This window comes from Rhinolophus ferrumequinum, chromosome 11 (assembly GCF_004115265.2).
Source record: "Rhinolophus ferrumequinum isolate MPI-CBG mRhiFer1 chromosome 11, mRhiFer1_v1.p, whole genome shotgun sequence".
Lineage (NCBI taxonomy): Eukaryota > Metazoa > Chordata > Mammalia > Chiroptera > Rhinolophidae > Rhinolophus > Rhinolophus ferrumequinum.
The window spans coordinates 48,323,430-48,347,455 of record NC_046294.1 but is presented as its reverse complement, the minus strand read 5'-3'; the positions used below and the strand labels follow the sequence as shown (position 1 = coordinate 48,347,455).

At 35.2% G+C, this 24,026-nt stretch overlaps 1 protein-coding gene across 4 annotated transcripts in view; it reads left to right on the top strand.

The window, feature by feature from the left end:
• The window catches only part of FCHSD2 (FCH and double SH3 domains 2), a 220,281-nt gene that overhangs the window by 90,887 nt on the left and 105,368 nt on the right, over positions 1–24,026 (top strand). For all 4 annotated transcript variants that reach the window (XM_033120312.1, XM_033120314.1, XM_033120313.1 and 1 more), the window contains exons 4-6: positions 2,828–2,904; positions 11,223–11,367; positions 22,626–22,759. In XM_033120312.1, the coding sequence (XP_032976203.1) occupies positions 2,828–2,904; positions 11,223–11,367; positions 22,626–22,759 (356 nt within the window). The remainder of the gene's footprint in view (positions 1–2,827; positions 2,905–11,222; positions 11,368–22,625; positions 22,760–24,026) is intronic.

Below are 24,026 nucleotides of genomic sequence, written 5' to 3'. Positions count from 1 at the left end.
TTAAGAGGAATAAGTGTTTTGAAATGCTTGTTAATAAGTTCATTTGTTTTATATAAATTTAGAGTGCTGTTTTTCTGCCTTCCTAATCTTACTTGTAATCTGAGGCTCAAATAATATCCCACGTTCTGTATGAAGTGTTCTGCAACCACTTTAGCAGTGGTTAAACTGAAAAAGTCACTGTCATATCATTTACTAGGTGTAATTTGTTATGGAAATATCAGATGATCTTTTCCTCATCTGTGTACCTAAATCACATATTGCCACTTATTTGGCAGTAACCCAGGTGTTGCCTGCCATTTTATGCTACATACTTCTTATTCCTGCCTACATATTATGAGCTCTTCACAAAAATTAATGTGTAATTCCTTGTAAGTATGGAATAAACTTGTGTTTTTCTTTTTTTTCATTGCTTTGGAATATACACACAACCTGTGTTCCCTTCCAATAGTGGAGATGGCCATATTTGACTACAATTTTACTAAGAAACTTATTTATTATATTAAAACCACCTAGTTATAACCTTAGAAATTTGGTACAGTATTTTTTTCCCTTTGAGCATATGAAAATTAGGGACCAGAGAAAGTTTGATTCAAACATTTCTCACTGAGAATGTAAAAACACAAAAAGAGTTTAGGTGTTATGCATTAGAAATTATGTAGGTGACATTTATTTGTATAACCAGTGAATATTACTGACATCAATCAAATGTGATGCTCTTTGCTGCTATAGCCTGGAGACATAGTGATTAAAATAAAATACACAAGATTCCTACCTCATGGAATCTATAGTTAGTAAACAGACCAAATATATTTAAACCAGACAGCAACAATGTGATAAGGATTAGAATAATTAGGCTGGCTGGAGAGAGAGAGAGAGAGACTGGCTGGAGGGTGAGCTACTTTGTATACAATTAGGAAAAAAAAGCCTCTTAGAGAAAGACACAAAGTAAAACCAGAAGGTTGAGGAAGTGCCTAGATTGTGGTCCCTGAAGATGGTTTCTCTCTGAAAGGATTCAGAATTCCTTGGAAAACTAGTTTACTGCAGATCTGGAATAAGAGCTGTAAAAAAAACACAATCAAAATCTATTGAGGTCATGACATAGGAGCCAACTTGGAAGGACTCCCACTGATCACAGATGTAACAATTAGCGCATCAAAAGAATGCTAACTGCAGTAAATTAAAACATTTTATTCAAAATATATACATGCATAATGTTACTTTAAAAATTCATTGTTTACCTTTGGACCAAACTGGACAATCAAGTATTTATCTTGCCTTTCCTCTAAGAACTATATCTCAGGATAACCAAATAGTTCAGTGGGGATAGTTCTTTAAAAAAAATTGCAGCTAATAAATGTAGAAAGAACATTCTGTTTTAATTACATGAAATTCCAAGGCAATGACACTTTTCACATTTTCCTTTATATACTTATGAATATTTTGTGTTAGAAAATTTAAAACTCAGTTTAAAGGAGGGGCAGTGAGAATTCAGGTAGGATTAGAAGTGGTGGGAAGATGTTCCATACAACTAGGAACAGTATGAAAAAGATACAAAAGTGCAATCCTGTACATATTCAGGGAAGACTTAGCAATTTGATTCCCCAAAGTACAAGGTATGTAAGTGGAAGTATTGTGGAGTGCTGTTGTATGTGAGTTCTCAGAATTCACAGTACCTGGAAATAGTGAAACCAAACTATTGCCAAGTTTAGGAGGAACTTGAGATTCAAAGGAGCTTCTCTACAGTTCCTGCTACCCTTTGGGCTCATTGAAATACTGATAAACAGAAACATTCAACAATTAATTAAGCCAAACTGATTTGGCAGCAGACCTTAGTAGAAAGGTTCCATATATAGAGTGCAGCCTTAATTTTACATGGGCAACCTCTGTTTAAAGTATGTAGTTGTTAATTAATGTGATTGTTTTTCATCTAAGCATTTTATTTATTCTTTTTAAAGTTGCATGTATAGAGATGATTATCCCAAAGTTAAAGATTTCTAATCTATTACATTGGTCCCCGTTATTGTGTTAGAGGACCACAGATGTTCTCATCTAAAAGTAATATGTTCTGTATTCAGAGTGAGTAGTTGAACATCACTGGCCGATAAAATAGACTTATCTGTTCAAATCCTGATACCCACTATACCTATTACAGATAAATATTCTGTTTTTCCCAGGTTCATGTTATATGGATAACACTAAGTGGGTATATTTCTTTGTAAAACTAATATTTTTCATTTGAAGTGATTTGTGCCACGGCATTATTTAAAAAGCAAAAACTCTTAAAATCTGCCCTGAAAATTACTAGTATGGAATAGCACCAAGGTTTGTCCATTGATTTTTACAAGCCAGTGTGTATCTGTCTGCTCCAAATTGGATGTGTTGTTCCCTTTCCCAGTATTTGAGAATTTGGCTGCTGGGATTTAGAAATGCAATACATGCCACAGCAGAGGAATGGTGGGATGTCAAGCCATGTGATCAGAGCCCTGTGGAGGTGGGCAGCTGTGTGCCCTGTGATATACCAGAGGGAGTTTGTTTTTATGGATGGTCAAATAGTTTGGTGAAGTGTAAAAAGCATATCAATTACGTTTCAATTTTCTCATCCTTATACTCACCCTTTTCCTAAAAATGGAGACGAGAAGATTGTGATAACAATAAAACAAGTTATAGTGTTCTACCATTTAACTTTGATTCTTTGCTTCTGAATTAAACGTGTATTTAGAAAGATGGGATTTGCTAAGTACTGTATTTTAAGGAAGAAAGCTTCCTTTGTGGCACAATAATTATTTTATATGAAAAAAATATATATATATATGTATTTTTTTAACAGGGTATCCAGAAATTGGCTAGTCAGTATCTGAAGAGAGATTGGCCTGGAGTAAAAGCTGATGATCGGAATGATTACAGGTAACTTAACAAGTAGTTGTTGCCCATTTTCTTTAAAAATGATTTCACTCAGAGCAATATCACATATAATGTAGACTCCAGTTTTTTAAAAAATTGCTTCTTTGCTATGTTTTTAGGTGTAATTTTAAAATTAATAAAGTTAATGCTCCACAACATACATAGGTAATCTATATAAAATAGATAATTTTCATGTCTTAAACCAAGATTGTATTTGTTTAATTCATTAATACCCCCATATAAATTTAAAGAATAGATGACAGTGAAACACAAATTATTTCCTCGGTGACCTATAGGTGAAACACATTGCAACAATAATGAAACAAGATTCTAGTGTCTACCATGGTTGTTTTTTTTCACTTCTGAAACAAATTCTAAATTTGGAAAGATAGGATTTTGTGAGCCTAGGGGAAAAAAGTTCATAAGTTTTATTGATATTTATTTATTTATTTATTTAAAAACTGGGTATCCAGAAATAGGCAGTCAAACCCACGTACACATTTTGAAAAAGACAGGTGATAAAATAATATAGTATCCTCGGTGACCTACAGATATCGTTAAAGTGTTTAGAAGTTAATTTTTTCTTTTTTTGAGGTTAATTTAGAAGTATTTATTGATTTTTGTGCTCAAGATTGTCCTTAGTGTTGAGGGAATGAGAACTCAAAGACAAGATCTCAGAGTCTGCAGTCTGGTTGGAGTTAAGACTAATGCCTATGAAACAATAGCAGAGAATCCAGAGTAATTAAGAACTCAATACTGAAGTGTATGGTTTGGAGTCTGTATATGAAATCAAGTTGCTGAATTGTCAGTGAAGACTGTTCATCAGATAATTTCTTAGTGGGACTTACTGAAGGCATAAGAGAAAAAAAACCTAATAGGTCTTCACTGTTGCAGGAATGACTGCTAACTTGGAAGGTGGCATGATACTATAAATAATAGATCCATATAGTTGCAATATGGGAAAATATAAGAAAACAGAGATTTTTCTTGTGGACTTTCCAGTACCTACAAAGTTTCACTAAGTGGGAAAGAGAGAAGAGATGAAATTCTAGGCAAAGAAGAAAAGTAAAGCAAAACCTTGAGATGAGAGTGCGAATGATAAATTTTCAGTGTCGCTGGAATGAGGTAAGCCCGATCAAAGAAGAGATTGCTTGCCGGAGAGTAAAGAAGAACTCCAATTTATAGATAGGCTGTGTTCCAAGTTTGTTTGAAATTCAGGATGCAGGTTACCAAAGAAATAAGGATTAGAAGGCTTTGCACCCAGACTAGCATACACAACCAAATTTTTAAAAGTGTGTTAAGCCAACTTTTACTAAATATTTTACTTTATGTTAGACACTATGCTAGGAACTTTAACTTACCTCCCATTTGAGGTACATACAATTACCCTCTTTGTTTACTAGGAAACTAAGTCTTGAGTTACATGCCTTACTCAAGATCACACAGCTATTTAAGCAGTCCTTCATTCATTCTTTACTGATGAGATAGTTGTGAAATGTCTACTTTGTACATGCTAGCTGGTAAAGCAGACGCTAGGAGAAGAGAGACTAGAAGACACGATGCCCATCCTTAGGGAGGGTACCGGAGATGGCCACCATAAACAACTGCAGTATTGGGCAGTAGGAAAGGTGCACTGGGACTGGAAGAAAACTGGTTTCTAGAGCTGAGTCTTGAAGGATGTGCATGAGTTTGCCAGGGTTGTGCAAAAGGAATTCTAAACAGAAGTAATTCCTTAAAGGCATGAGAAAATGTGAACGTTTGGTAACAAGGAGCAGATCAGTACGGCCGATGGGAAGTATGTGGGTTGGAGGGTGAGAGGAGTAGTGGACGTGGAGGATAGACAGATAGGCATCATGAAGGACTGCGTATCGCAGAGTTTCTTTTTTTACTCAGAAGATAATTGAAGTATTAAAGAATTTCCACAAGAAAAATGATATGTTCAATTTCACTTTAGTAATAATATGCAGGTGAATTCCGGGGATGGGAGGGAGAATTCAGAAAGAGTAGAATTGCAGGAATTTAATGCCTCGCCATCTCTCATTTGAACCATGAAAATTATAGTAGAAACTAGGTTGTGGGGGATATTTCAGAGAGATTTAGAAAACCAAAGCTAGAAGACTTGCAGTTGATTTGGCGTTTTTGTTTTTTGTGTTTCTCAGTTCTGAGACTGACTGAACAGTTTTCTGTAACTATTAAACTATAGCTTTTTCGGTACCTAAAATAGCTCTTGGAACATAGAAAGTACTTGATAAATATGATAAATATTTTCTGACTGAAGAATGAAGCAGAGGGAGAAAGAGGCAGGACTATATATAGTATGACTCCCAGGTTTTTTAAGTTACCCGCTGAGAGGATGGTTGTGCCCTTGTGAAAAAAGACAACAGAAAAATCAGGATCAAAGGTGAGAATGGTAATTAGCAGTTTTTTTTGTTTGTTTATTAGGTGTTTATTTTAGTTCTAATCTATTTAAATTTCCCTTTTAACTTTTTTGTATTTGTATTTATATTGGTAGTTTTAAAATTCTTACCCAAGTAACACATGCTTGTTGAATATAAAGTGCAGCCCCTCCTCTCTCCCCAACGGCCTCCATTCACGTTTCTACTCCCCTAGAGTCACTGCTGTTAAAAGCATGTGTTTTTTTCTCCCATATTTCCCTGCGTGATGCATACATGAACATATACAGCTTTGCTGATTTTAACAGGACTGGGATCATTGTATACATATGCTTCTGTAACTCTCCCCTGCTTATACACATTTATTGTAGACGTACTTTTATGTCAGTGTGTTCAGATCCCCCGTTCTTTTTAATGGCTGTGTTTGGGTCATAATATGGGTAAACTATAGTTTTTATTGTTCATTTCTCTGGTGGTGGTTGTTTAGCTTATTACTATTGCAAATAATGCTGCAGTGGGTAACTTGTATGCACATAGTTATACCTTTTGTATTGTGAAAGTGTATTTATAGGGTAAATTTGTAGAGGGGGAATGCTGGGTCAAATGGTTTATATGTTTTAAATATTAATATTGTAAATTATCCTTCATAAACTCTTTGTCAATATTATTTTACATTTCTTCTAATTTGATTTAAAATTGCCCATTTCTTTTTATTTTTTACCAACAGGGCATGTGATAAGTCTTTTAAAATTTTTGCCATTCTGATGATACATGGACCACTTAATGCCACTAAACCACCCCCATTTGCCTAGAAACTGGACTTGCATAACAATGCTTTTTCTTGGACTTTCTTTTTTTTTTTAATTAAAGTTTATTGTGGTGACAATTGTTAGTAAAGTTACATAGATTTCAGGTGTACAATTCTGTAATACATTATCTATATATCACATTGTGTGTTCACCACCCAGAGTCAGTTCTCTTTCCATCACCATGTACTAGTCGCCGTTTACCCTCCTCTAGAGCCCCTGTCTCCCCTTACCCTCTGGTAACCCCTAAACATTGTCTGTGTCTATGAGTTTTTGTTCCTTCCTTTGTTTGTGTTGACCTTTTGTTGTTTTTCAGTTTTATATACCATATATCAGTGAAATCATATGGTTCTCTACTTTTTCGGTCTGACTTATTTCGCTTAGCATTATAATCTCAAGATCCATCCATGTTGTCACAAATGGTCCTATTTCATCTTTTGTTATGGCCAAATAGTACTCCATTGTGTATATGTACCACAAGTTCTTTATCCATTCATCTATGGAAGGACGCTTTGGTTGTTTCCATGTCTTGGCCACCGTAAATAAAGCTGCAATGAACATTGGAGCACACGTGTCTTTATGGATAAATGTTTTCAGATTTTTTGGGTAGATACCCAGGAGAGGGATTGCTGGGTCATATGGTAATTCTATTCGTAATTTTTTGAGGAACCTCCACACTGCCTTCCATAGTGGCTGCACCAGTCTGCATTCCCACCAATAGTGTATGAGGGTTCCTTTTTTTTTTTTTTTTTTTTTTTTCAATTTTTGAGGACAGGTTTTCAGGTCTGTCTTTGTCTGTTCAGACTGCTGTAACAAAATACCACAGACTGGGTGACTTGTAAATAACAGAAATTTATTTCTCACAGTTCTGGAGGCTGGAAGGAAGTCTGAGACCAGGATGCCTGCATGGATGGGTTCTAATGAAGTACCTTTTCTGAGTTGTAGGCTTCTCAACCTCTGGCTGTGTCCTCACGTGGTGCAAGGGGTTTGGGAGCTCTGTGGGGTCACTTTTACAAGGGCACTAATCTGCTTTCTGACCTGATCCCCTCCCAAAAGCCTTACCTCCCAATACCATCACCTTTGGGGGTTAGGATTTGCACATAGGAATTGAGGGGGACACAGATGTTAAAACCAGAACAAGGCCTTTCTTCGTGAATGTTTCTCATGGCTCCCTCAGCTCTTCAGTGACTGTCTTAGTTACTCTTATCTATACTCCTGTCTTTAAATATTGCCTAGTAAGCTAGTAATGATCATATATGTTTTTATTAACTCTTCAGCTTGGTAACCAAAAAGTCAGCTGCCTCCAACTTTTCACTTCTTTCTAGATCTCATCTTTTTTTAGGAATGTTAAGCTGCTGCCTCTCTGCCTGTGATCTCTCTTTTTCACAATTTCATTTGCCACAATACCAACTATCTGTATGTCTTGGTAAAATAGGCCTACTGTCACTGCCCTGCTTTAAAACCTTCTGTTGTTTCTTTTTGCCGATAGGATGAACTTAAAGTTTTAGATATTCAAATCCATGAAGAAACCTGGCCCCAAATTACGTTTCTCTCCTCATCTCTGTCCATTTTTCCTTCTTTCATCCTTGGTTCTCCAACCCTTGGGCACCTGAAGCTGCAGTTGTGTTGCAGTTCTCATTACACCTCAACTGGACTAAAATCGGTCACCCTCCCTGCCTTTACTCGTGTTATCTAGGCTTAAGATATCCTCCTTATCATGAACAATACATGAACACTTACTAAACACCATACTTTCTCCTTGTTATCAGTTGCTACATAAATTAATCTTAGAATATGAATATACTTAACTACCTTTCTACTCTTCTTGATGTATAGTGCTGTATTTCTGATTCTAGGTTAGAGATGAGAGGAAAAGGTAGAACATAATTGTCTAGGAGAGTCACAGAATAAGTGGATCAGAGGAATATAGTAGGATTGTTGGGTCACACTAAGTACTAGAATTTATTTGCCATCAATTTAAAGTGAGACCAAGCATCGTGATAATGGTTTTCTTTCTGGCAACATTCTGCTGCACAGACATTGACATGGTTTAAATAGAATTTTGGATTTAACCAAGGTTGGGATTTGTAGATTATAATGATGGAAGAGGGGGGCAAGGGCAATACGAGCGTACGTGAGGGTGTGATTATAATAGTGCACCACGAAACCAGGCTGGGTAAGGAGCTGAGAGGGGAGATGCTGAGAGGTTGGAGAGACGGGGAGGGAAGGAGGATCAAATGGATTGTGAGTTCTCTTAGGGTTGAGTAATTGTTGGAGTCAAAATCCTAAAGGGAGTGAGTGGAAACAGGAGGTACTGGTCAGAGAACAGATGATTAAATTTGGATTCATAGCAGAGTAGTTATTGGGAATGGCAAAGTCTAGGTTATAACCATGGTAGTGCTATTTCCAGGTGAGTAGCCTTAGAAAAAATCTCACAACCTCTCTAAGCCTTACTTTTCTCCTCTGCAAAATGGGGACAATGCCTCTCTTACAAAGTTGTCATAAGGATTAAATAATATGATAAATGTAAAATACATGACATAGTACCTAGCATATAATAGGGTCTTAAAAGAATTTCTTTCCTTTCTTTTATAGTTTTGAGCCTCATTTCCTGATCTGAGCAGAATAGCATAATACAATATATGCTCGATACCTTTCCACATGCTTCAAAATTATATGAAGTCTAGTGAAGTAAAAAGAAATTTTAAATCGCTCTATAACCCATTATTATTTTTCCCCAATCAGAATGGAAAACACCACTACTAGCCTTGAAACTACCACTATTATGTTAACAAGAAGTACTTCTATTTCTACTACAGTTCTGCTACTATTACTATTCATTTAAAAGAAGCTGTGTGCCACGAGTTTTCATAGCATTTGCATTTAGTTGTTGAAAATAGCCCTGTGAGGTACATGATGCAGGTATTTTTGTTATTTCTCCATTTTCCAGTTGAGGAAATGAAAGTATAGTGAGGTGTGCTGCGTATGATTATATCGGTTAATCTGGAACTTGAACCCAGGTCTTCTGACTTACTAGTAACTGAATTCTGTTCTTTTCATGGTGTCCTATTGTTAACAATATGTTTGCCTGCTATAGATCTGCTAATCTCCAAAGATCTCTTTTTAAATTCTATAGTAAGAAGATTTATTTTTGTTGTACAGTCCTCATAATTTATACATTCATCCATTCATTCATTTTTTTTCATTCATCACTTACTAATTGTAACTTTTCTAAATGTTGGCCAGATATTAGGCCCCAGAAATACAATAGTGAGAAAGACGTACACCCCTGCCTTCATGAAATTTTCACTATAGTGAGAGGGACAGACTTCAAACAATTACATAACACTAGTTATAATTGAAGGAAAAGTGCTCGAGCCATGTGAACAAATAACAGAGGGTGACTTGATTGAGTCTGTGGGTTGGCTTGATTGTGATCATGAAAGACTTCCCTGAGGAAGTTAATTTAAGCTGAGATTTGAAGGATGAACAGCAGTCATCTAGTGAAGGGGTAAAGGGAAGAGGGTGCTACCTAGGGGAAAGCATGGATGAAGAGGTCCTTCCTTCCTTTCTTCCTTCCTCTCACAATTCATAATGGTTCTTTCTCATTTTTATTATGATTTTAAAATTTGTTTTAATATAAATTAATAGTTTACGAAGTATAGTACTGAGATTTTTCTCAGTGCATTCTTTGAAAAAATCAGTTACTTGGGCTGCTTAGGAGGACCTGTATGAGTTTACATCCTAGGTTCCTTTTGTTGTCATGCAGTAAGACCAGGGAGGACATTAATTTTGCTGTTCTTAAGTCCATCATTGCTTTTATGCTGACACTTTGTCTGGCACACCATACTGAATCTTTTTTCCAAAGAGAAGGTGATATACCTTTGCTTAAATAAATGAATATTTCCATCTAAACTGACTCATTTGATATATTACACAAACTAATTCTTTACACAAAGTAATCATTTCTTTGGTTGCGAAATGCAGTTTCAAGTTTTTTAAGTCCTAAGTAGGATGGGGACACAGTTAATTTTCTTTTTTTTTTTTTGGTTGTTATGTTTTTGTTTTTACACTGTCGTCATTTCGTCAATGTCGTCCATTGACCCAGAGCTAGCATTTTATGTAGCACGAGGTCCTATACATTGCTATAGTAGAAAATCCAAGTGACACGAGAAAGGAAATCTCAGGAGATGAATATTATACTCTATAAGTGCAAGTATCTCATTTAAAAAAAACAACGATCCATTGTGATGATGTTATAAAATGTGTTTATAACAAGTATAGGGGCATGCGAGAACTGGCTAAGGCATATAGCAAAGTAGAAGAGAAAGTTTGAAAAGGAATTGGTTGCAAAAGAACAAAGATGAATAATTCTTTGACTTTACCAAGAGATTGCTGAGCACATTTATCAAGCAGAAGTGATGGGATTTGCTTGGAATGACTCCAAGCCACAATGCGATGCTGGCTAAGCATTATTATAACAGAAACACATGTAGAGCAATGATACCGTAGACTTTTGTCAGACAAATAGATTTCTCCAGCACATAAGCAATTGTCCATGATTTTTTTCCTCAGCCACATTAGTTTATGTAAGAGAGTAATATGATATAGTTCAAAGAGAATGTGCTTGAGAGGTATCCAACCTTCATCTCTATCTCAGTACTGCCACATTCTTGTGTGATGTAGAATGATTCTCTAAATCTCTCTGAGCCTCAGTTATCTCATCTGTAAATTAAGAAAATACCTTAATGAAATAATGATACTTGGTGTTCATAATGATGACCCTGAGACAGTGAAAGTCCTGGGCAGTCTGAAATATTCACTGATTTTTATAGTGTTAGCTTTGTCTAGAATTGTAATCCTTGTATCACTTTACTCCATTAACCAAATAGCTAATAAATCAAAACAGCCAGTTGCTGAGTGATAGAGGAATAGAGTATATGTTGTGGTTCTACTTGTGTGTTGTAAAAATATTGCTACCTATAAACCAGTATAAGTACACTTTTAACAATAAAGACAACATTCGTTCTATTTGTCAGTGTTAGCCGGTGAGCAAAAAAGGTTAGCAAGCTTTTTCTTTCTTTTCCCTGCCTAATACTTTTATGTCCCTCTTTGAATTTAGGAGCATGTATCCTGTTTGGAAATCTTTTCTCGAGGGAACAATGCAGGTAGCCCAGTCTCGGATCAATATATGTGAAAACTATAAGAACTTCATTTCTGAGCCTGCAAGGACAGTGAGAAGCTTAAAAGAACAGCAACTAAAAAGGGTATTGTTTCTGTTTGTTCTTATGTGCATTTTAATACCTTAGTGCTACATTTGTAATCTGCAAGATTATATTAAATGGCATTTAACACTTGGAGTTTTCCTGTATGGTTACAAATGTTTTTGATTTAAACATGGATTTTCTGATTTCAAAATGTTCCGTTTAACTACTGTTTTATTAACTGACAAAGGTGAGTGTAATTTCAATCTGTGGACATTCTGAAAGCTCTATAAAGTCTTCTTAACAAATACCAATTTTCAGCTTAACTCAAGTAAATAGATCTACTTAGTTTCCTACTGTTGGTATAGTTTGGCGTATATTAAAATAGTTACAATGTTATTAATTTTGCTGAGTCTTGAAAAAAATCATGTTAGCTTCAACTTGAGCCATTTTGCATAATAATTTAAAGGAAGTTGACACATTTTGATGAAATACAGCAAACTTATTACCAAAAATGGTATACTCTAAAGTTTAATGATAAGGTTATGTAAAAGTAAAAGTTTTCAAGAAGATATATTTGATTATGCAGAAGTTAAAAACTCACAGAAACATCATTATTAAATGTGATTTTTTAATGAAAGCTTGCTATTGAAAGTAGGTGATTGAATTGTTCTTTTTGGAAATAAAGTTACAAAAATAGAGATTATCATAATACCGAATAAGTAATTAAATTTTTCTTATGGAAGTATTAATATTTTAGAAAATATTAAGGTGTAATTAAAGAAATAATATTTCAGAAGTCATCTAGTAGTTTGATTCTAATTGTAATTTAGATTTTCAGAATATTTTTTTACGGATAAATTTCCCCCCACGCAATAAAAACTAATCTTGTTTGCCAAAGATGATTTCAGTAGCGTGATATCAATATGTTACATGTATATTGCCAATATAAAATTTTAATCTCTTTCAAGTACTCATATAATATCGGTTGGTTTTAACATATTTGTGTAAGAATGCCTTTGTTTTATCTTTGAGCAAATACCTCTTTCAAAACAAACATTGTGAATAAACTGTGTGACCACTCACCAAACAATGCTTTCTATTTGGAAGAAAATTGTGTGTGTGTGTGTGTGTGTGTGTGTGTGTGTGTGTGTCCATCTGTGCTAGCTGAGAGAGGGTAGGTGATAGGGACAGAGAATTAATACTAGTGTAACTTTGTAACTGGGATGAAATACTGCATTTCAAATATCCAATGCATTCACCAAGTCTAACTGAATTACTGGAATGTTCCACCTTTCTCAATATCAGTATATTTTGAAATAATTTACCACTTGTCCTTTTTTCTTTTGTTGGTGAAATAGTCTCTGACCTGTATTTGACCAACATTCCTGAGCAAAGAATGTTTGGTGAGATTTGACAAGCCCTCACATCTGTGAATTAATTTGTTTTATATTATAGTTGATGATGGTGTTTATGTTCCATCTAAGCAATTGTTAAACAGTAAGTACATATTGGGCATACCTGTCAGTACTCTGAGGTTACAAATGACACAAACCCACACTTGAAACTGGTTTAAGCCAAGGAGAGAATGTGTTAGCTTATCAGTTTCAGCATGGGCAGAATCCAGGCAGGAGTGGATCCAGGTGCTCAAATAATGGTATTAGAATTCAGTTGTTCTTCCCATGCATTAGCTCTGCTTTCCCCAATGGCTTCATTCATTAGCAACTCTCCATTTGGTGGCCCCCAAAGTGTCAGATTTACAAATTATTTTTACAGGTAGTTATCCCACATTTTCCATTTTCCCAAAAGTTCCTACAAAACTACCAGAATTGAAGCTCATTGGATTATCTTGGGTCACAAGCTTCCGCCAATCCCCGGAGTAAGGGATTATAGTCCTCATGAAAACTACTTGGACTGAAAATGGGGAAAGAGATTCTCCAAAAGGAAAATTCAGATGGGTTCCCAAAGAAAACGCGAGGGAAATAGAAACAGCAAGCGAGAGCAACAGGTGGCCACTACAGCTGGCCTCTCCACTTGTACTTCCCACACTTTACAACACACTAATTCCATATAGGATCAATACCCATCTATTCTTTTTCCTTTTCTTCTCTAACTCCACCCCCCTTTTTGGACTTCTTTTGGATTAATCTTTTCTTTTAAAAAATATTTTATTGTGATAAGAACTTTTAACATGAGATCTACCCTCTTAACAGATTTTTAAGTATATGATACAAGATTACCTATAGGCACAATGTTGTATAGCTGATCTCTAGAACTTACTCATTTTGCATAACTGAAATTTTGTACTTGTTGATTGGCAACTCCCTCTTTCCTTTTCCCCCAGTTCCCACCAACCACATTTCTCTTCTTTGCTTCCGTAAGTTGACTATTTTAGATCATATAAGTGGAATCATTCAGTATTTGTCCTTCTGTGACTGGCTCATTTCACAGCATAATTTCCTCCCCCTTCTTCCATCTTGTTGCATATTGTACGCTTTCCTTTTTTAAGGCTGAATGATATTTCATTGTATGTATATGCCACATTTTTTACTCATTCATGTGATGATGGACATTTTGGTTTTTGTGTTTAGAGCTGCAGTGAACATGGGGGTGCTACTATATCTTTGAGATATTGATTTCAGTTCTTCTGGATAAATACCCAGAAGTGGGATTGCTGGATCATACGGTACTTCTGTTTTTAATTTTTTCAGGAAACACCATACTGTTTTCCATAGCAGCACGTTCTTCATTCCCACCAACAATGCACAAGGTTTCTAGTTTCTCCACCACCTTGCCAACACTTAATTGTCTTTCTTTTTTTTTTTAAAAAATAACCATCCTAAGAGATGTGAGGTAATATCTCATGGTGGTTTTGATTTACATTTCCTTGATGATAAGTGATGTTGAACAATCTTATAGTTTTTTATTATCAATTTTTCCTCCACTATTATCTTTTAAATTTTATAATCTTATATTATTCTTTTAGTAAATACTTTAGAGATACCAATTTGCCTCCCTGACTTATTACAGTGTACCTTGAATTAGTTTTTTACCACCTCTTGAACAATATGAAAACCTTCCAACAGTATAATTCCATTTACCTCACCATTATGACTTTTCTGCTATTAGACCTTTTGACTCTGTCCATATGTCTTTTGCACTTTTCCTGGATTTTTGTATTTCTACCCTTTTTTTTCTCTGTATTCCAATCTAAATAGTTCCCCCTAGTATCTTGTAGTTTATTAATACTTTGTTCTGCGAATTCTGATCTGCTTTAAAACTTGTCTATTGGGAAATTAATGTACTTTTCAGTTCTAGAATTTTTATTTGGTTTTTTAAAACATAGATTTTTTGTTTCCGGTGCAAGTCTCCATGTTTTTCCTTTATCTTCTTAGATATGTTAGTCCTAATCTGTGTTTCATAATTCAACTATCTGAATCGCTGTAGGTCTATTTTTATCATTTACTGTTTTCTTGATTTTTGGTTATTTGGGTCTACTGTTTTAGTATGCCTCTTAATGCGGATAAAAATTGTGGATAAAAATTGTGGAGGCTCTGGAAGATGTTTTCTGTTTCCAAAGAGAAGTAAGTTTTCTGACAGGCAGATGGAATACTAGCAGTTCACCTGGATCCCGTTAGGGTCTGGTTTTAGGTTTTTTTAGGGCTGGTTTATTTCACTTTTGTCCTTATCCTAGAGTCTTAACTGAAAGTGTGCTTACCAAAAAAGCCCTTCTACTTTGACAAGACTTGAACTCCTACCTCTGTCTTTTCAAAGTCATGTAACTGTTCTGATTGATCACTGATTGATCAGCTCATTAGCCTTTCAGCTACTGTTTTTTACTGGATTTCTTAGAGTTTCATCCAACACATGCCATTTAGAAGTCAACTGATGACTCGGGGAAATTGCATGCAGATTTTTGAGCTTGCTTCTCTGTAGTAGCCTTTCCAGATCTTAGCCTCTCAAATTCATATTCTTTTTGCATCCTTAAATTCCGACCTCAGTTTCCATAATCTAGTAAGAATGCCACTTTCTGTATATATACTATTTCTTTATGCCACGATTCCCTTAATGCCCTAAGGAAAAAAAGACAAGTTGAATATAGAGCTTACCTTCTCCCAGATAGGTATCATTGTCCCTGAGTCTAGTGTGCTGTTTATTAATGCTGGCAGTTTTAAAAAATCTGTTTTGTCTTACAGTTTCCAGGCTATAGGAAGGTAGTGTGAAACAACTGGTTCTGTCATGATCACAACCAATTTTGACTTAAAAGTATCCCTCTATAACATTTAATGTTCATGTTCTTTTTAAAATTTTCTCTATTTTGGTAATTTTATTTTATAACTTTTGGGGACAAATCCACATGCGTTACAATTATAAAGGGTCTGACCATTGTGGAGATTATAATGAAAATTATAGCTTTTTCTAAATCATCTCTAAATTATTTCCAAATCATTTTCTGTATGTGACATTTGCGTAAATCAAAACAAGAGCCACATAATCCTTTTGCCAATTTTTTTATTGGGTATAATTGACATAACATTATATTAATTTCAGGTGTATAACATAATGATTCAATATTTGTATATATTATAAAATGATCACAATAATTCCAATTAACATCTGTTATTCTTATGCTTAATTAGCCGTGCCTTTGTCCATAACTTTCTCATTTATATTAGAGTTTATCTAATAATTGTGATTCACATTTGTATAACTTGTTAGAGTTTGTAAGCTGCTAACACATCCATTATAGTCTCATTTGATTTTCATAGCAACCTGTTAAGTATGTAAATATTATTATTTTACAAACGATGCAACTGAATCTCAAACTGTTGAAGAGACTTACGTAGTAAATAACAGAGCACAAACTTGAATATACTACTTTCTAATTTCAAATCCTATGCATTCTTTAAAAGTTTAATAAAAATATTAAACACATGAAGTTTAATATTTAAGTAGGTTTACAGAAAAGTATATACAACTCTTTCACCTTAGACTAGTTAATTCCTTTGCTCCTTTTACCTTTTTAGTTATAATAATTGTAATTAACACATGGATAATTTGTTTTGTGATATCCCATTTCTTCATTCTCTCCATTTCCTAATTGTTCATATTTCTGTATAACTTTTATGTTTATTATTTTTATTTCTGAATGAATTTTGTATTCTGCTTTATTTAATCATACCTCCAAATCTGCAATCAAAATTAACTTTTTTCTTTTAAGTTATTTTCTCAGGATAAATTTCCAGGACATGACTACTGGGTCAGAGAACCTACTAGTTTGTAGGACTTTGATCTATTGACCCAAGTTACTTTTATTTTTATTCCTGTCTTCAAGTTATTAGCAAGTCTATCTATCTATCTATCTGTCTATCTATGTATCTGTCTATCTGTCTACCCTATTTCTGTGTCATACTCAGAGGTCATAGTGTTAATTTCTTCATTAGGATCTGAATTATAATACCCAAATTTATTATCATTTTGTATGATCCCCTAGCCTTAATGGAAACTAATACAGTCATTTCTTTGTCTGCTCAGTGCTTATAACTCTTGGGGAAGAGCTGGGCATATGTTACACCAAGGTTTTTCTTAGCATAGGCATTATTAAGCTTCTTTTTAAATATGTAACTTAGTCCACCCCAGGAAACTGGATTCCTACAAAAGAAATTTATTTTAAAAGTTGGAAAGAAAATCCTAGGTAATCTTTTCCTTTGCAAATTAAGTTTAATGACTTTTTTGGAGGGGTGGGGGGCAAACTCCTGTCCCAAGGCACCCTTTGTCATTACCACTGCTCCTCACTCCTGCGCTCGGCTTTCCAGAGGGCAAGACAGGAGATGGGGAAGAATCGTGAGTTCTAAGGGTGATGGGTAATCATGGAGGAACTAGCATTTTTCTACTACATGCCATTCATTTATACACTTGATCTCATTTAATGTCCTAACTACTTTATGAGGCATTATCTGATATAGTATAACAGTAAATGGCACCGTTTTTGGAAACAGGTAGACCGAATCCTTGCTAGTTGTGCAACCCTGACCAAGATTAATTTCTTCATCTGTAAAATGAGGATATTGATTCTTACCTCAAAGTGCTGTTGGATGCTCAATAAGTGTTAATACAGAAGGCATAAAATATGATCAGGTTTAGTAATTTGCTCAAGGTCATGTAACATAGTAAGTGGCAGACCTGGGATTCCAATTCCAGTTTAGCTAATTCTATACCCAATGTTCTTTGCACTACCACTTTGTAACTAGGTGTAATCATTTAGGGCAAGTTTCACATTAAGTCTTCTGGGCCTCAGGTTCCTCATATGGAAAATATCGAGTTAATTCATTCAACTCTTTTGTCAAGGTGTGCACATAATGGAGATTGCAGCTCCCTCCTCTCCCTTTTCATTCCACATAAGTCATTTATCTTTAACTTCTAAAACATACATGCAAGCACTTTACCAAGAAGGCACAACTGTATCGATGACTTTTATTTAATAAATATTTTTAGTATTTTGCTATGTACAGAGCACTTTCTTTTGAAGAAGACCCTAATTACTCTGACTTGAAATAGTTCTCTTGGGTGGTAAAAATCATTTGGTTGTAGATTTACTGAATGCTAGGGGAGAAAGGATCACAAAAGATCTCATCAGTGTGTACATAGGCTATCTCTAATATTGTTTGGTAAACAGTGTCTTAGATACTTATGTAAAGAGGAAAAAGAAAGTAGGAATAGAATGAACCAGAATTTCTGATGAGATTTTTTGATTCCACCAAAAATCTATTAGAACTGACAGATGAATTTAGTAAAGTAGCAGGATATAAAGTTAATATTCAGAAATCAGTTACATTTGTATGTACCAATAGCAAACTATCAGAAAGAGAAACTAAGAAAACAATTCCATTTACAATTGCATCAAAAAATAAAATAAAATACTTAGGAATAAATTTAACTAAGGAAGTAAAAGACCTGTACTCAGAAAATTATAACACATTGAAGAGAGAAATGAAAAAAGATACAAATAAATGGAAACATATACCATGCTCATGGATAGGAAGAATTAATATAGTTAAAATGTCCATACTACCTAAAGCAATATACAGATTCAACGCAATCCCTATCAAAATACCAATGACATTTTTCGCAGAACTAGAACAAGTAATCCTAAAATTTTTATGGAACTACAAAAGACCCTGAATAGCCACGGCAATCCTGAGATATAAGGACAAAGTGGGAGGTAGCATACTAGCCGACATCAAATCATGCTACAAGGATATAGTAATCAAAACAGCATGGTATTGGTATAAAAACAGACACGTAGATCAATGGAACAGAATAGAGAGCCCAGAAATAAATCCATGCCTATATATGGTCATTTAATCTATGACAAAGGAAGCAGGAATTTACATTGGGGTAAAGACAGTCTATTTAATAAATGGTGCTGGAAAAACTGTAGCGATACATGCAAAAAAAATGAAACTGGACCACCTTGTTACGCCATATACAAGAATAAACTCAAAATGGATTAAAAACTTAAATGTGAGCCCCAAAACCGTGAAACTCCTGGAAGAAAGTATAGAAAGTAAACGCGCAGACATTACTCTTAGTAACATTTGTTTTGATATAGCTCCTCAGGCAAGGGAAACAAAAGATAAAGTAAACACATGGGACTACATCAAACTGAAAAGTTTTTTTCACCAAAATCTTTTTAAAGATATGAACTATCACAAAATGCATCTGCTATTGTAGTACATATAGAAAGTAATTTATTTAATAGCCTTTTATAGATGAAAATGAATTAAGTAATCCTCATAAGCTGTTTCAGGACTAAATAGAGCTGTCTTCTTCAAAGAGTAAGGATATAAGGAAAGAGTGACTGTGTGTGGGTGTGTGTGCACATGTGTATATATGTGTGTGTATATGTGCTCATGTAGAGGTACCCATGGTGTTCATTTTATGTGGATATAATGAGACCCTATCCACATGGTTTGCAATTCCCAGGAAAACCTTTGACCTACTGTGTTTAGTTTCCTCTCAAAATGCTCAATATGCAGACTTTTTCAGTGCATGTGCGTCACCACAGGATCCTTGGGCTTCCCTTCATTGGTTAGTTTTTAAAGGCCAAGCTCCATTGTTTTAGATGAACATTTTGGATATAGATGCCTCACACATGACTCCTCCTTAAATATTCATCCCATTTTCCCATTAAACACAGTTGTATCTTTCAGACCATGTTCCATTGGTTTCTTAATATCTAATTGTAGCCAGGGAGCCCTCCCTCAACTCTTTGCACCTGCAGACTTAGCATTATTGGAACGTTTATCACTTTTCTATGGGAGTGTCAGGTTGTCATGGTGTTATTTATTAAACAAGAGCTTTGTATGTGATAAGGACTATTAAAAATTAAGGAGAAAAATTTTTCTGTAAGATAAAAGCTTACTATTTTGGTATGTCTTTACAGTGAAATGTTATTCAGCCATAAAAAGGAATGAAGAATTAATACATGATATAACGTAGATGAACCCTGAAAACATTATGCTAGGTGAAAGAAATAAGACATATAAGGCCTCATATTATATGATTCCATTTATGCGAAATGTCCAGAATAGGAAATTCACAGACAAAAAGTAGATTAGTGGTTGCCAGGGGCTATGGGTAAGGTGAAATGAGGAGTGACTGCTAATAAGTGTGGGATTCTTTTTAGGGTGATAAATATGTTTTGAATTAGGTAGTAGTGATGGTTATACAACCTTATAAATATACTAAAAACCACTGAATTGTACACTTTAAAAAGGTGAATTTTTTGGTAAGTGAATTATATGTAAATTTCTTTAAAAGCTTACTATGTTAGCATAAAGTATCTCTATATGAGACATTAAAAACATGGTTATCACAAAACGAGTACACACTATAATGGGTTACATGGTAAATGATATCATCACTTCCTCACTCTATGACTTTGGATAAGTTATTTAACCTCTTTAAGTCTGTTTCCTCATCTTAAAAAGGAACTAATAATATGAATACTTTTATCACTGTCATTTCAAGCACTAAATGTGATAATACCTATAAAAGTGCTAAGCATAGTGCGTTGTACCTGTGCAGAGCCTGTAGGGAGTCTCATTAAATGTAACTAAACATCAGACTCATGATTATCATGGACCACATCTGGCATGAGGTTTACTTAGAAGGGCATTACTACAGGGGACACAGTTAACCAGCAGGGTAGCATCCAGCATTAGTCGAATTAGTTCTAACACTAGTATAAGACTGGGTCTTATATTAATTTTTGCTCCCAAAGACTCATTAGAGCTGATTGTGTGGCTAGGTCTTATTTTCGGGGAAAATGGTACCTCAGTCTACACCCCCAGGTGACAGATCTGGGGAGGGAGAATGAGACTCACATGTGCAGGCGTAGCCACAGGCCCTAAAGGAGACTAAAATCTTTTATTACAACTCTGTAGACAGCTTCCAAGGTCTTGCAAAGCACACATCCAGATGCAGGAATTACAAGCCCAAAGCCAAGGCTTTTCCATCAGATATTTGTAGTTCATCCGCATTTTCTCCCAAATTAGTGCCATTTGCCTATCATGATTCATATGCAATGTTGCCGAATAACACAGTTGACTTTGTGTCTTCATCAGATTTCTTTTGAAACACAGACCTAAAGTTCCGGTTTTCATGCAGGTGGGAAAGAGGTGCTTTTTTTAAGCCCTTTATTCATAGCCTGATACTAAGTGCTCAATACATGCGCCCATAGGGAACCTTCCAGATCTCTCACTTCTGTAAAGTAGTCCCTTTCTTAATACCTAACAATTTCTGGGAAACTCTCCTGTATGTCACATGGCTGAGTGTATTTGTGCTTTATCCCTGCTCTTCTTATGTCCTTGCTGTACTCCACACTGTTCAGCGTGACACAGCTAGTCCCTTACCAACATTTCTTCCTGCTTTGCTGAGGTTTTTTCAGTCTCCACCAAGCACTGACTATGCTGTTCTAAGTTCAGAGGTTTTCTGATGGGAGCTGCCCTGAACTGACCTCAGGCTCGTCAAACTTTTCATTGGTGTGTTTCAAACTGAGGAAAATTATTCCCCTTTGAATATCTAGAAGGATCCCAAAGCAGTGTTACTTTGGCCCTAATATAAGAGTTTATTGATTAAACATTGTTTTGAGTTATGTTTATCCCTTCTTCTAGAAATTACTTGTGTATCCAAAGAGTTGAGATGGGAGTAGTTTTGAGTAATAATTATTATGTAGTACCGAGGTTTCTTGCTTCTCTCTATCTTGGTTTATCCTGTCAGACTTCTCAAGATTTCTTAGTGGTGAATCCTTCAGTACCCTTCGCACCATCAGGTCCCCAAACAGATGAGGTGTGATAAAAAAATACGGCGAATGTTTAAATTAAAAAATTTATTACAGTAAAAGACACATTACCATTATTCCTCCTCAAAATACTTCCCCTCACTTCGAACACACTTATCCCATTGTTCTTGCCACTTTCTGAAGCAGTTCTGGAAGTCCTCTTTCATGAGTGTCTTTAGTTACGCTGTCGTGGCTGCCTCAATATCCTGAATTGATTCAAAATGTTTAACCTTTCTGGTCATTTTGACTTTGGGGAAGAGCCAGAAGTCGCACAGTGGCAGATCTGGTAAAAAAATGGATGAGGACACACCATAATGTTTTTATTTGACAGAAATTGCCATATACCAGAAGCGATGTGTGACAGAGCGTTGTCCTGATGGAGGATGATTTACGGCACACTTTAAAATACACCTCTCAACTGTCGTAGCTCACACCCTACTGACTGCACCGAACAAGTTGTAACTGTTACTAGGTTCAGTGCGCCGCTTCCCATATTGAAGATCCCTGCCTTTCCTTTGGATGGTACTCGGCAGCAGCATTCACCATATTTTTAGATCACACCTCGTATATAGAGATCTTACTAATATGAAGAAACACAGAATTGCTTTATTCTTTTGCCTTTACTGCTATGACAGCTCCAATAGTTAGAGCATTTTCATTGTTGCTCTTCTTACGCCCTACCTTAATGTCAGTCATCAGCACTCAGGTTATTTCTCAAAGCAAAGTTGTTCCCAAACTGTGACACTATTTCATACATTACTTGAAATTGGAGTACCAGCTATTCATTGGATTTTAATTTGCAATTTGATGGAGACTAAAAGTGCTGATCCCTCTCCTGGGTTTCCATCCTGAGGGCATAGTGCAGACTCATTTCTGTAAGCCTGAAAACTAAAAGCATAATAATTGCACTTAAGACAAACTCATTTCTGTAAGCCTGAAAACTAAAATCATAATAATTGCACTTTGTATTTTACAGTGTGTGGACCAGTTGACAAAGATCCAAACTGAATTACAAGAGACAGTGAAAGATTTAGCTAAAGGCAAAAAGAAGTACTTTGAGACTGAACAGATGGCTCATGCGGTACGAGAGAAAGCTGACATCGAGGCAAAGTATGTGTTTTAGCATTTCTGAAAAAGTGATCATGCAAATAAATGTTATTTTTGTCACTGCTTTGTTTTCTGTTAATTCAGACTCATTCTTAGGTTATATTGGTTTCATCTGACCTGTGTTATGTACTTTAGATCAAAATTTTCTTTTATATTAGCTGACTTTATTTGAACTAATACAACAAAATAAGATTTGATCAGTTTTCACATTAAATTGAATTCTCAGAAGGAAAGATGACAAAAGAACATTGTATTGAAAGCCTAGCAAAGATCTCGTTAAAGTTGCTATAGTGTCTGAATATCATTTTTTTCGTGCTAGACTCTGGATCAGTGGTAGTAGGAAATCCCTGATCCTCCCCCTGCGTGCCATTGAAGGACCATGGACACATCAAGTGAAAGAGCACTGACCTCAGTATAGAAACCCCGCCCCAGGCGCAGTTTTTCTCTTATGTGAAATTCTAACATATATGCTTTTCTATGTATGCTTTAACAACTGTATGAATTTTACTTTCTGTATTTGTGATTTGCAAATCCTTTATTTTGAGAATAATTAGGAAAAGAAGGAACTGGAAGTTAGTAATGGAAAGAGATAATAAAACAAGCAGTAGAGATTTCTGCAATGATAACTCAAGGAACGATAAAAAGTTTTTGAGAAAAAATAAACCTGTGTTATAGAATGGGATTCTGCAGAGGTCTGTGAGGAGAGCTAAGACTACCGTGTTTCCCTGAAAATAAGACCTAGCCGGACAATCAGCTCTAATGCATCTTTTGGAGCAAAAATTAATATAAGACAGGGTCTTTATATTATAGTAAAATAAGACCGGGTCTTTATTAATTTTTGCTCCAAAAGGTGCATTGGAGCTGATTGTCCGGCTAGGTCTTATATTCGAGGAAACACGGTAATTCAGTGAGCTCACTGATGCAAAATCGAGGAGTCTGAACTAGTCATGAAATCAGAAAGGCTATGAAAACTTCTACAGATTAGCAAGGATTGGGAAGTGTCTTCTAATGTGTTTTTTATCTGCAAGAAATTAAGCAATCTCATAAGCATTTTGTAACAATTTAGAGACTTCTATAAAGTTTATTTAGTACCCAGGGTTGCTAAATGAATGCTCATAAAGTACTTATGTTACTGGAAAATATATTTAATATTACTCTAATTTAGTTTATCATCTTTATTTTTGTGAGCATGCAAATATTTCCTGTACTTTCATAGAGTGAATGAACTCATGTTCCCAAGAGTTTTTAGATTAGGTGATCTTCATTGAGA